The sequence below is a fragment of the Tupaia chinensis genome, unplaced genomic scaffold (assembly GCF_000334495.1).
Source record: "Tupaia chinensis unplaced genomic scaffold, TupChi_1.0 Scaffold000081_1, whole genome shotgun sequence".
Taxonomy (NCBI): Eukaryota; Metazoa; Chordata; class Mammalia; order Scandentia; family Tupaiidae; genus Tupaia; species Tupaia belangeri.
In genome coordinates, this window is record NW_006159542.1 from 7418884 (window position 1) to 7432441 (window position 13558).

The 13558-nt window shown below is 38.0% G+C and overlaps 1 protein-coding gene across 1 annotated transcript in view; it reads left to right on the plus strand.

Moving 5' to 3' along the window:
- Positions 1–13558, plus strand: part of PAPPA (pappalysin 1) — a 280168-nt gene that overhangs the window by 116928 nt on the left and 149682 nt on the right. The window contains exons 10-11 of the mRNA XM_006142815.3: positions 7196–7324; positions 13254–13345. Of these exons, the coding sequence (XP_006142877.1) occupies positions 7196–7324; positions 13254–13345 (221 nt within the window). The remainder of the gene's footprint in view (positions 1–7195; positions 7325–13253; positions 13346–13558) is intronic.

A 13558-nucleotide genomic window follows, 5' to 3' on the forward strand; every position in this document is an offset into this window, starting at 1 on the left:
AAAAAAAAAACCTTAGAACTATGAAAAGGAAATAGAAGAGACTATGCTATTACCTTGGAGTAAAGAAATATTTATCCACCAAGACATGAAAAGCACAAGTTACAAAGGAAGTAATTTAAAATATCTGTTCAACAAAGTAGCATAAACTAAGTGAAAAAAAGAGGAGTCACAGACTTAGAAGAGGTATTTGTAGTTCCTTTAATTATAAAGAATTAGTATCCAGTCTGTAGCAATACACTTAAATATGAATACAGAAAGATAAAAATAACTCAATTTAAAATTGGCAAAATGATGAGTAGCAATCCAAGTGGCTAGAAACCTAGGTGGTCAACAAACATAAGATACTCAAGCTTGTTAATAATTAGGAAAAGGAAAAATAAAAACAATAATTAAATATTTTTAAATATCCATCAGATTAGCCAAAATTAAAAAATAAACATTTGGCAGAATTAAGCGCTGGCAAGAACCTGAAACAATGCGAAGGCTGTTAGCAGACGTGGTAATTGATACAATTTTTGAGAATAATTTGGAAATATTTAATAAAGTTGAAAATGCAATTATTGCCAACCTAACAATATCATTTTTGCTGTATTTTCTTCAGAAAATTTTTGCACTGTGTATAAATTTTTAAAGCAACATCATTAGAAACAACAAACAAAAAGACTAAATAATAATAAGCAATATTATTGCTATTACCAGCCTAGATGTCAGTCAAGAAAAGAGTGGCCAAAGTGTGATACATACATATAATAAAATACTTAATGTCAGTTAAACTAAATGAGCTAGATCCACATGTATAAATATGAGTGACCTTGAAATAATGCCATAAATACAAAAAGGCAGATGTAAAATAGTATTAAAACATCTATAAAATTTAAAATATACAAATACATATGTACAAAAAGCATAAAGAGGTGCCCGGTTGATAAATGAGATACAGAAAGTGCACATGGATGTTTCTAAATGCTTTCAGCATTTTTATAATTTTTCACAACAAAACCAAAAACTATGAAGAAAATATGGCATAATGTTATGATCTGACAAAGCTGGGTAGTAAGTTTATAGACATTTGTTACAGTGTTCTCTGTGCTTTTCTATGTAATCAATATACTTTCTAATTAAAACAATAATAATTGTATGTATAAAGTCTCTGGCACATCAACTCAGGCGCAAAAAGTGATTGTTTCCCTCCTTTCTAATTTTGGCTGGAAGCTGAAATACACAGTGCCCAGCTAAATACGCATTACACTCTGATTCTTAGCCCAAGGCAGATGGCTTACCTGGGCTCTTCCTGAGCCAAAGGCACCCTAGGTGGTCCCACCTCCTGTCTGCCTGCTCAATCAGCATGATAGGTCCTAACCCACACCCCTTCTAAGTGCAGAATTTTAACTGCTGTACAAAGACTCCAGATAGAGAGATGCAACTCTGTATTCTCCATTAAATTAGAACTGTGGGTCCCAAAGCTGATCATAACATCCTTCCCAGATTCCTGCTTCATAGATGAAGGAATGAGTTGCCAGAGAAAGGAAACGGCCTGTCCATAAGCAGCCGTATTTTAAATAAAACTTGAGTCTCCTGACTTCCTGATCTTTCCAACTGGTCTATATAAACTTTTTTTTAAATAATTATTTTATTTAAATTTATTTATTTATTTTAATTTGACCAGGGAGGGATGGAGAGAGAGAGAGAGAGAAAGTGAGAAAGCAAACTACCAAGTCCGAGACTTGAACTGTTGCTGGTCATGTAGGAGTCCAGCACCCCTAACCACCACGCCACCTGCTGGTCCCCTATATAAACTTTTCTTGGTTCAAAACTAGGTCTCTTGATTTCTATTCACTTCATAACAGCTGAGGACTTCTGCCTCTGAAAAACACTGTCTTAGGATAGAGTTAGACAGAACTGGTTCAAGTCCTGTCCCCTGATGAGAGCAGTGTGACTGTAGGCAGGTACTTTAATCACCTGAACTGGTAGTTTCCTCATCTGAAAGGGGGATAATCATTATTATTATTCAGGGGACTGGCATTTGATAAATTGGAACTATCATTCTTACTATTCCAGAAATGGAGTTTTAAAGAAATATAACAGCCTAGTGATACAGATGATTGGAAGAGGTAGCCCATGAAAAAGGAGTGTTGTGATACACAGACAATAAAAGGTCGGTAAGAAATAAGCAAGGGACTCAGAGACCATTTCCTGAAAGCAGCAAAATGTGATGTTTCCATTGTAAACTGGGGTTCTCTCTCCCTTCCCCTTGGAACATGAGTCACATATCCTAATTAAAAGGAAAACAGATCTCGGGACCAGCAGTTAGCATAATGGCTATGTCGCTGGACTCCCACGTAGTCGACCATGGTCAATATTACTAAGATATTTATTTCTTAATGTGCAACTAAAATTTAGCACAAGATTACACTCCAAACTTGATATACATTTACCCATCAAGATGATAATTCTGAATGGAAATCGGAATGCTGAAGAATCATATCAACTAGAAATTTTCGTTTCTCATTGCAAGAAATAGAAACTCAAGGTAGACATATCATTTGAGATATTTGGGTAAGAATGATGGTTCAATACTGGAAACTTTTTGTTGTTGTTTTTAATGGCATGCAAAGAATTCACAAACCAATCCTTCAAAACTATCCAAACTGGGCCAGCTCTGTGGTCTGGTGGTTAAGGCCACTGGATCCCACATGGTCAACCATAGGGGTCAAGGACTAGACTCAAAAGCTTAGAAACGCACCAGGTGTGTGTGCATGCATGCCCAGAATTCTGACAGAATGGAGAAATGGAGGAAAAGGGGTTACAATATGACCATTTCCTATGGGATGTGCTTAGTCTCTCTCTCTCTCTCTCTGTGAGCCCACATACCCTCTGATAAATTTTTTAAAAAGTCCGAACACCTGTAAATTCATTAGCTAGAAACAAAAATAATCTGAAGTGCAGTTTTAAGAATAAATGATTAAGGGGGACCAGGAGGTGGTGGTGATTAAGGTGCTGGAATTCCCAGATGGCCAACCATGGTTCAAGTGCCGGACCTGGAGGCTTGCTTTCTCTCTGTCTCTCTGTCTCTCTCTTTCTGTGGCAAATTCATATGAAAAAATAATAAATAAACAAATTAATTAATTAATTCTTAAAAAACGAATAGTTAAGTACCTCAATATTAATGATGCTTTAAGCTTAAAATAAAGAAGAAGATAAAACGTCATTCACAATTCTATGAAAGAAATCTGAAGTAGACAAAATAATGACATCTGAGTTTTAGTTCCAAAGAATAGATGAGAAGTTTCAGCTTGATAGAGAGCTCTCATCATTGCCTGAAATGAGAAGGTTTTGAGCTGGAAAGCGACTTTGAGTCTGAGGATATTCTAGTGGTGTTGGCAACATGGTGAAGCAAGCCAGAGGCTTCTTTAGCCGTCAAGGTTGAGGTGCAGGGATGTAGAAAAGATGGCATGGTTTAGGAGAGGCTGAAAGGAAGAACAGAACATACATGCTTGCCTTTCAGACCAGCCTGAAATACAGACTAACTGCAACGCAGCCTGCAGAGACCACTAGCTCATCCTTCTGAAAGAAGTCTATTCTACCTTGTTTTTTGAGAAAAGAGATCGTAATTAGCATTGATTTTGACTTTAAGTTAGAGAAAATGCAACTTTAAGGTGGAAGCATGCAATCTTTTTGGTAGCAGTTGCACCCTTCTCCCCTCCCTTACTTTGGTACTAGGGAGTGACAAGTTTCTGTTTTCCTATCTGTAAACTTAGAGTAACAATCCCTACCTCAAACAGCTGCTTTCGGGTGTTTGTGGGATAGTGAGATGTGAGCCATGCACACATAGTCAAAAGAAGGAGAATTCTGAAGGCTTCTCTACCTACCAAATGTGCTCCATGTGGTACTAGTGGGTAAGAAAGACAGTGGGAAGTTACTAGGAGACAGATTTTGCCCCAGGGTAAAGAAGTCTTCTGGGATACAACATTTTCAGAAGTTCGAAGTGGCCTAGAAAGAGAGCAAGCTAAGGAGCGAGGAGGGTATTCCAGCCAAGTGATGTGACAAAAAAAGAAACCATCGAGCTGTGACACACCTGGTAGATGGTAGCCCCGTCTTCATGGATTTACCTGACCAAGGTTACATGTGGTTATCTGTCACTCCATCTCTTCTATGAAAAAGACCCCAGCATAACTCTAGTGAATGAAAATGTTGCTAAGTAACTATGAGTAATAATGGATTTGGGCCAGCAGGTGGCGTGGTGGTTAGGGAGTTGGACTCCCACATGGTCTACCAAGGTTTGAGTGGTGGGCCTGGTGGCTTGCTTCCTCATTTTCCCTCTTCTCGCTCTCTCTCTCTCTCTCTCTTTCTCTCTCTCTCTCTTTCTCTCTCTCTCTCTGTCTCTCTCTGGTGAGCACATGCTCTATAGCAAATTTAAAAATGATAATAAGGGACCAGCAGAATGCATAATGATGATGTCACTAGAGTCCCACATGGCTGACTACAGTTAGAGTCCTGGACCTAGAAGCTTGAAACTTATTCCAGTGCATGTACATACATGCCCAAAAGCCCTAGAGGAGAATGAGGAGAGGGGATTGCAGCATGACCATCTCCCCTGGGGGGTGATATCTCGCTTTTGGTCTCTCTGTCTCTCTGGCGAGCACACACGCATTACAGCAAAAATCTCTCAAAATAATAAATAAATAAATAAATAAATAAATAAATAAATAAAAACAATAAATAAGATTGCAGTAAGTTATTTTAAATGATAATGGATTTACATTCATTAGCTGTTTCTCCTAGGCTGGATACCTATGTGCTTTATATGTTGTCCCATTTAACTGGCAGCAAGATGCTGTCAGAACAGGGTTATGATTGATTTTAAATAGGGCCAAGGAGGTAAAATACCTGCCCATGACTTTCTGACTGGTAAGTGATGAAGCCAGGAGAAAAGCACATTCGTTTACTACTACACTGATATTTATTGAGGAAGAGAAGGAAGAAGGGAGGAGGGAGGGCAAAATAGGGGGAAGGAGGAAACGTTTACAAATACTAGCTGACCACCTTAAATATTATCAGCCACAAATCATTTGGGACACACACCACAAATGGAAAACACAGTACAGAGAAGTATTTTCACACTCTCACGCTTTTCCACAGAAGTGCCCCATCTGCTCAGACAGTGACCATATGCCTCCAGTGGCCTGGATGTAGCCTGAAGCAATTTTCTTATTTTCTTCCATCACATGGCCATGTTCTTTTAATATAAAACATGCCTCCATATTTGGGGATCAAAATAAATGTACATATGACAGAATGCATGTCATATTTATTCGAGCCTTTATATATCCCTTGGGAATACCACCCCCTCCCCCACAACTTCCCTCCAGTTTTAGAAGCATCACCAGGAAAAAAATATATATATGCTCATTAGTCTAAAGATAGATAAAATGACCAATAAACTAATGGTTTTTAAGTAGTAAAGCCTATAATTCTGTCAACAAATTAGCATTCTAAAGGTTATCAGGGCAGCTACCATTTATACATACAATAATATTTCAATATTATTATGCAATCACCTACTTGGTCTTCATTGACAGAGCACTAAAGAAATCTCCGAGGACTTCTGTTCTGTTCCTGATATTAGTAACTGCTCCAGTGCTGCTAAAACAAACTCCCTTTCGGTGCTGTGCCCAACACTCTCATGAAGGTTATGTTCCTCACTGGAGTCCTTCAGCGCTCATAAACTCCAAGTCATTGTTGCATTGAGAATCAGGACAAATTCTCTGTCCATTGCCCCTGTATCTGCTATCATATTGGCCTTATCCAAACAGCCCCAGCCTTAACAACAGCTGAAATAACAGATGGGCAGGAGAACTTGAGATTTTTTTTGACATCGTTCTTTTGTTTATGAAATCTCCCCCCAACTTTGGAATCTGATAGGAATTCTCTTCATTATCATTTTGTGTTTTTTCCCATGGTACTTTTCTTGTTAAAATTAAAAAAAAAAAATAATGCAGAGTGAGGTGAGAGGAATAGGATCTTCTTTTGAAAATGGTCAAAAAGGAAATAAAAGTAAAATTTTGGTCATGTGGAATTGACATAAACATATATTTACCTTGGAGGATATATTTTCAGTGGCCAGAGTTGTTTGGTGGTTCCCTTATGAGAAAGTCAGGACAGTCACCAAAAGTTCTTGAGGCAAGGAGAGATTTGGTATAGGCAAATTGGAAATCTGACAGAAGCCAGTCCCTGAAATTGCAATTCCAGGACAAGACTCCACTTCGCAAGAGATGAGATTGTTAAGACAGGTGTAAAATTAGAATAAGGAGGGCAGATTATAGAATATTACTCAATAGCATATGATTATAAGCAAGTCTTCTTTTATTAATATATTTTATTTTATTTTAATTTCTTTTATACATTCAATCACTATACATCACTTAGCTTGTAAAGTTTTTTTCCAACACGAATGCATTTCACAACAGTCCAGTTAGGGATATTACACACGTAAGCAAGTCTCTTAACCTCTCTATGCCCCATCATTTGTAAAATCAACATGAAAATATTGATACCCATAAAGGGTTGGTTTTATTTTTAAATGAGAACATGCATGGGAAGTGCTTATCCTGAGCTAAAAATCAATTAATGGGTGCTGCTATTATTGTTATTATTTTAGTTGTAGGGAGGAACAAGTGGTAGGGAGGAGGAGAATCACTTTACATGCAACATAAGGAACGGACGTATTCGTGTGTAACAGGATTTCTGCTTGGATCTTAAAATGAAAGGAAATGATCAGACAATGCCCAGAGCATCTGATATGGAACCTTCCCACCTCTATATTTTGCTTATCCTATTTATTTTTGCTGGATGACTTCTTCCCAAACATCATTATGGGGCACATGCCATCTGTTGCTTTTCCACTAGAGTTATTGTGAAACTTAAATTCAAGATAGAAGATACCCAGTGAAGTTGATGTGTATCATCAATCCATGATGCTAGTTATTATTACTGTACATCTTGATGTGGTCCATCATACTTAGCAGAGTCCCTTAACCACAACAAACAATAAAAAGTATTAAATAACTAAATGTACATTTGATTTTTAAGAGGAGCATGACTACTTAATGCACCCGTAAAATCAATTTTCCATTCTCTCTTTGTGTGCCTCTAGTATTGCATTGGTACAGTTAATGGTTTTCTTTATGTTTTCCAGGGATCTCAATCTTGGCAGTGTGTACCAATACTGGGTCATCACCATTTCAGGAACTGAAGAGAGCGAGCCTTCACCTGCTGCCATATACATCCATGGAAGTGGGTACTGTGGTGATGGCATTATCCAGAAGTAAGTAGGTCTAACAAAAAAAAAAAAAAAAAAAAAAAAGAGGAGATGGGGCTGCTGCTAATTAAACCAAGAGATGGCTAGGATTCTAAATAATAAAGCTTATGAACTACTCTTCAGTGCATGATTTGTGAGTAATCAGAGCTCCCCAACAATCTATCAGTTTGTCTTCAAGAAATTTGCTGGTCTGAGAAGAAAAGCAATGACCTTTTTTTGAACACATATATTTCTGTAGTATATAATAAAACATATGATTTAGTCAGAGTTACTATTATGCACTTACTGCCATTTCGCTCTTGTTCTTAATTGTCTTATGTACTACAAGAATTGTCAGTCTTTTCCATTACAGCTCACACAAGTTGACAGTTCATCTCTGTTAAAACATTCCTACAGGCCTACCCAAGTGGTGTGACAGTTAAAGTAGCTAACGTAGCTGACTGTACAGTTTGATTCCCAGACTAGTAGCCTGAAAAATATTCTGGGCACACATGTGTGCATACCAAAAATCCCAAGAGGAGAGGGAAGAAGGGGTTACAGAGTGGTTATCACTCCTGGGAAGTGCTTTCCCACTTTCTCCCCTCTCTCTGCCTCTCGGTCTTTTTCTAGGAAGCACATATACCCTATAGCAAATTTTAAAAATAAATAAATAAATGTTTACACCCTTTTCTAGTTACTTTTTTTTGGAAAGGTTTTTGCTACACGGTGCATGCGCTTACCAGAAAGACCGAGAGAGACAGACAGACAGAAAGCAAAAAAATCACCCCCCAAGGGGGATGGCCACACCACAATCCCTTCTCCTCCCTTCTCCTCTTGGGATCTTGGGCACGCATGCATATGCGCCCTGCGTGACTTTAAGCCACCAGGTCCAGGACTCAAACCATGGTCGGCTACATGGAAGTCCAGCGACATAGCCGCTATGCTAACTGCTGGTCCCACTTTTTATATTTTTTAATACTTCATATTTATTTGTTATTTCTTTTACACCATGTTATATCAACAATTTATAAAACGAGTCAAAGGCCTATAAAAATAGCAAAGTATTCTCACTGTCATGTTGAAACATAAATAGTAAAACAGTACTCCAGAATGAATATGGGTACACTTAAGCAAATGAAGCAGTAGATTATAGCCAGAAAGGAAAATTACACTGAGAAAATCTAGATACTGTCTAAGCATGAGTCTTCTCAGATTATCAGGCCGTATCATCCTCTTTTCCTCAGCATGAGATGTTATGCAACTGACAAATAGGACTGAGGCTATCAAGACTTTTGCACTGTTAAAACATAATAATAAAGCAAATAATTAATAAATAAAGCCAGTAAATAATCAATGAATAAAGGCATGGAGGTTAAGGCTGTGAATCCCATATGGCAACTGCACAGTTTAGAGTCCTGGACCCAACAACTTGAAAAATACTCTAGGTGCATGTGAATGTATGCCCCAAGTCCCAAGAGGAGAATTGAGAAGGAATTGCAACATGATCTTTTCTTCTGAGAGCTGGTGTCTGTCTCTCTCTCTCTCTTTCTCTCTTTCTCTCTCCAGGAAGCACACATGCCTTGTAGCAAAATCTAAGAAAAAAAAAAGTAAATCACTTACAGTGAAGCTGAGTATGTACTAAGCCTCAAATGAATGATTTTTTTTAAAAAAAAAAAAAGATAAATAAACGTTTGAGTCTTTTTCATCCAGAATAAGCACAAACATGTTTTCTGGCACATAATTGAGAGTTTTGTCGCTAGAGGTGGAGAAGAGATCAAGAATCATTCAAAATTAAGTTCCTTAGTGCTAAAATTATGTTCCTTATTCTAAAGTATTTCTTTGCAAGTCACACTACTGCTAAAAGACTTTTAAAACTATTGACAGATTTAATGATAAACATTATGTGTGGAGATAGCAAAACAAGCTATTGGCAAAATTCCTTCATTAAATGGCACTGTTGGGTGTCACATAATATCTGTGCAATAAGGAATTGCAATTACTATTTCTGTGGGGGGAGGCAGTGTAAAAAGAGAATGTGCTTCACAGTTGGATGAAACCACTGATGTGCAGAACATGAATCAGCTCATAGGTGTAGTACATATATGAAAGAGAAGTGCTTTCATATAGACAACCATTTTTTCTGTTGATCACCAACACTGATCCTAGAGGGAAGAGTGATTTAATTTGTAACTGATGACTCTGTGTTATGTGGTGTAAACTGGAAACCACTGCTTTGAGATGAAGGGGCCAATTAGGAGTACAGCATGGATAATGCATTTATGCAAGTAAAAAAATGTGCACATGAGTTTGCACCTTAACATCAGTTATTGGCCAGTAGTATGCTTTCTGATCATGACTTAGCAATGACAGAAGTAGTGACTGTTGCAATTATGGTCAGATGAGGATCAGCAAGTTATATCTTTTCAACTTGTGCAAAAAGCTGGTTTTGTATACAAGATTTTTCCTCACTCCCACTCCACTGAAGCATGCCAGCTATTAATGGGACGGCATTAATTCAAGTTTTGAAATAAGGAAGAATGTTTTAAAAAACAATGACATCGATAAAACCAGTAATGGTTCTTTACATGATTTTAGGTGGCTTCCTAAAACAGTATATCTCAGGGATATATAGTTCTGTCTTAAATGCCCTGAATGTACAATTAAAGATTTAAATTGTCAAGATTTTAATATTGAGGAGATAATATAAGGATTTTGAAAAGTTAAATAGTGATGCAAATCCTTGCCAAGAATTAAGTTTGTCAAGCATAGAGTATACAGCTCCTCATTTGTCCAAGAATCAAAGTGATGATATGTTGTATTAAATATAACATTTAAGATATACTTAAGGTGTACTTAAGATCCACATCCAAATGCCTTAACAGTGCTGTATAAGGGCAGAGATCCCAATACAAAACTAAACTGGAGAAAGGGAAATAATTTACTGGTCTCTGCTATATTAAGGCATCAACTTAGAGAACCTCTCAATCTAAATAGCTTATGCATATTTCCTAAAGAGAGGGGAAAAAAATATTTGGGGAAAAGGAGAGGTACCATCTTATCTAATAGCATTTTCATGGGATGATCCACATTAACTTTATAACATAAATAATAAATCTATATATGTTTAAAGAAATACAGATAGGTACAGCACTCGCTGAGGCCCCTAATGGATGAAAGCTTAGTCGTAAAGGATCCATAGCAGCAGATTCTCCCAAAGTCATATAACATGTAATGATGAAGGTACTGGATGAATATTTTAATAAGGATAATATGTGTAAGTATTTATTGAGCCTCTACTCTATACAAGGCACTGTGCTACATTATTCTTGCCTTGAGTCCTTCCTAAAACCATTTAAGGTAGGTCCTATCATCGTACTTTGTAGAAAAGACAACTGCACAGAGAAATTAAAGAGAGTTTTCTCACATTTACACACCAAGCAAGGAATTAAAACCAATATGTGAAACTGAAGGTCCAGGTTCCCATCTGGATTTACCATTGCATTTTTGTGTGACCTGACAACATTGCAAAACTAACAAATAAAGGAATAGCTGCATGCTGACTGCCATATTCCAGGCACCTAGACCAGGTTATGAGGCGCTAGGATGATGAAGACTATCATTTTCTTTTGCATCTTACAGACTAGTGGGGGAAGCGACATGGGGAGTGGAGGGGTACTCAAGCAACATGCAAAGGCAGTCAGTTTGACAAGTGCTGTGATAGATGGAACAAGATATCTAGGGGGACACAGAGAAAGATGGCCACCCACTCTAGCCTCAAAGGTTAGAGAACCTCTCAATCTAATGACAGATCTGCCATGCCTAGAAGATAAGACCCTAATGTTTTGCCTCAACCAAAAGAACATGTGCTTTAGATGGTGATGGGAGGTAGACTGGAGTTATTCTCTGCTGCTTAGGGAGCTGACCCAGGTTTAAAAAAACATAGAGGAAGAAGAAGATGGAGGAGAAAGAATAGGAAGAGGAGAAGTTCACCAGCAATTTCCAGCTCAAAAGATCCCTTGGCAGAAATTACTGAGACTGACTGGGAATATGGACTTTTTTGCTCATAAGTCTGTAGACAGGCAGGAACTGGGTGGCTCCATGGAGAGCAATGCAATGCCCTAGCCATCCTAAGGATTGATTGCAAGACACTATCCTGCTACTCTGACACCTCCTAAAAGCAACAAACATTGTCCAGCGTTAATTGCCTGGGTAAAAGGAAAAGTCTAAGGCCTCTTCCATGCTGTGATAAGTATCAGTTCTCCCTGAAGAAGGAGAGACAGCTGCCTCATGCCCTACAGAGACCTCCCAAGGCAAAGTGGACATGAGAACTGTGATTCTCTGAGCATCTACTGTGTTCCATTTACTGAGCCAGTAACTTTAAGATATCTTCCTTTCTTGCACCAAACTCTAAAGAGTATGCCTAATTATCTCCATTTTAACACATGAGAAAATTCAGCCTCAGAATCTACAAGAGCACGTCAACAGATTTTTCTTCAAGGATGTTAATATATTCTACATGGTACAATTCAGTGGCCACTAGCCTCATGTGCCTACTGAGTCCTTAAAATGTGGCTACCATGACTGAGGAATAAAATTTTAATTAGGTTTTTATTTTAATTGATTCATATTTAAATCATCTCAGATGGATGCACCCGTGGAGTATGCAGCAGTAGCCACACAGCTGAAAGCTATATGGAAGATCGGGATTCAGTCCCCGGGTAGACTTGTATATGTCACACATGTGTGTGCTCAGGATCCTGTCTGGCTGGGGAAGGCTGGACGGAGGATCATGGTGTGAGACCCTGTTGAGAGTGCTTATCTTTCTCTGTGTGTGTGTCTTTCTCTCATGCAATAAATAAAGAAATTTTTTTAAAGAATTATTTTATTTTTAATTTTAACTTCATTTATTTCTTTATTTTTTTTATTTGACCAGAGAAGGACAGAGTGAGAGTGAGAGACAGAAAGTGAGAAAGCAAGCCTCCAGGTCCAGGACTCAAACTGCAGTTGGCCATGTGGGAGTCCAGCGCCCTCAACCACCATGCCACCTGCTGGCCCCAAGATAAAATATGTATAATTTACTAAATCATTACAGATAGACTTATCAGATGGAGAGATAAAGTGACTAGCCTAAGATCACACAGCTAGTTTGGAGCATGGGGTTCTAAATCTAAGTTTTCTATTTCTGAAAGAATGGAAATTTTCTGAAAGCAACAGTCTATTCAGTCCCCCCTACCCCTCACACACACATACACCTTTTCCTTGTCTAAGCCCAATTCAGAGAACATTGGTCATTTTCTGCTCATCCCAACCTGTGCAAAATAATCCTTAAATGAGGAAATAATTCCAACATAAACAAGAAAGGCATTTTTATTTCTTAATAGCATAGTCCCTTAGACTTGGAGTTGTTGACATCATGAAATGACACACCCATTGGCAGAGACGAAACTTACCAAAGGAAAGATGACTAAACCTTAGCACATGAACGGGGAACTCTTTACCTTTATGTGTATTTGGGGGAATAGACAGGGTGTCAGGGCAGAATAGTGAAGGAATAGCATTTATATTATACAACTTCTGAAATTGCCTTCAGATTCACCCTTTTAAAATCAGAAACATGATAATGGCAGTGAGGTGTTTCTAGGCACCATAGATCTGCTCATTTGTTTGTGCATTCATCTGTTTCATACCTGCCTCTGACTCATTAATTGACTTGATTTTCCCAAGAATGAGTTCAGAGGGAATTCTACTTTGTCAGCGGAAATGCAAAATAAAGCAAATGTGATAGTATCTTGTAAATCTACACCTTTCATGAATCTCATTCTGAAGATGAAGTAACAGAGACTCAGGTAGAGAAAAGGTCTCAGGGAAGGCTCATGGCCCAGGGAAGGACTTTTTCATGTCCAGCCACAGTTCTGGCATTGATCTAGCCAATTTCTCTTTTATGTTCATTCCTCAGAGGCCAAGGAGAAGAATGTGATGACATGAATAAGATCAATGGCGATGGCTGCTCCCTTTTCTGTCAACAAGAAATTTCCTTCAATTGTATAGGTGAGTCTGTCATGGCACTGGACTTGGCTGGTTGGTAAATCACAATAACGTCAGTTATGTCTGAATGATGAGTCACCCCTTTGTAAATGATGATTCACTCTTTTGTATTGCATGCATTCAGTGAGTGACTCCAATGCACCAGGCACTGTTTGGGGCATGGGAAAATAGAAAAATGAAAAAATAAACAAAATAAAATAAAACAGCAGATATTCC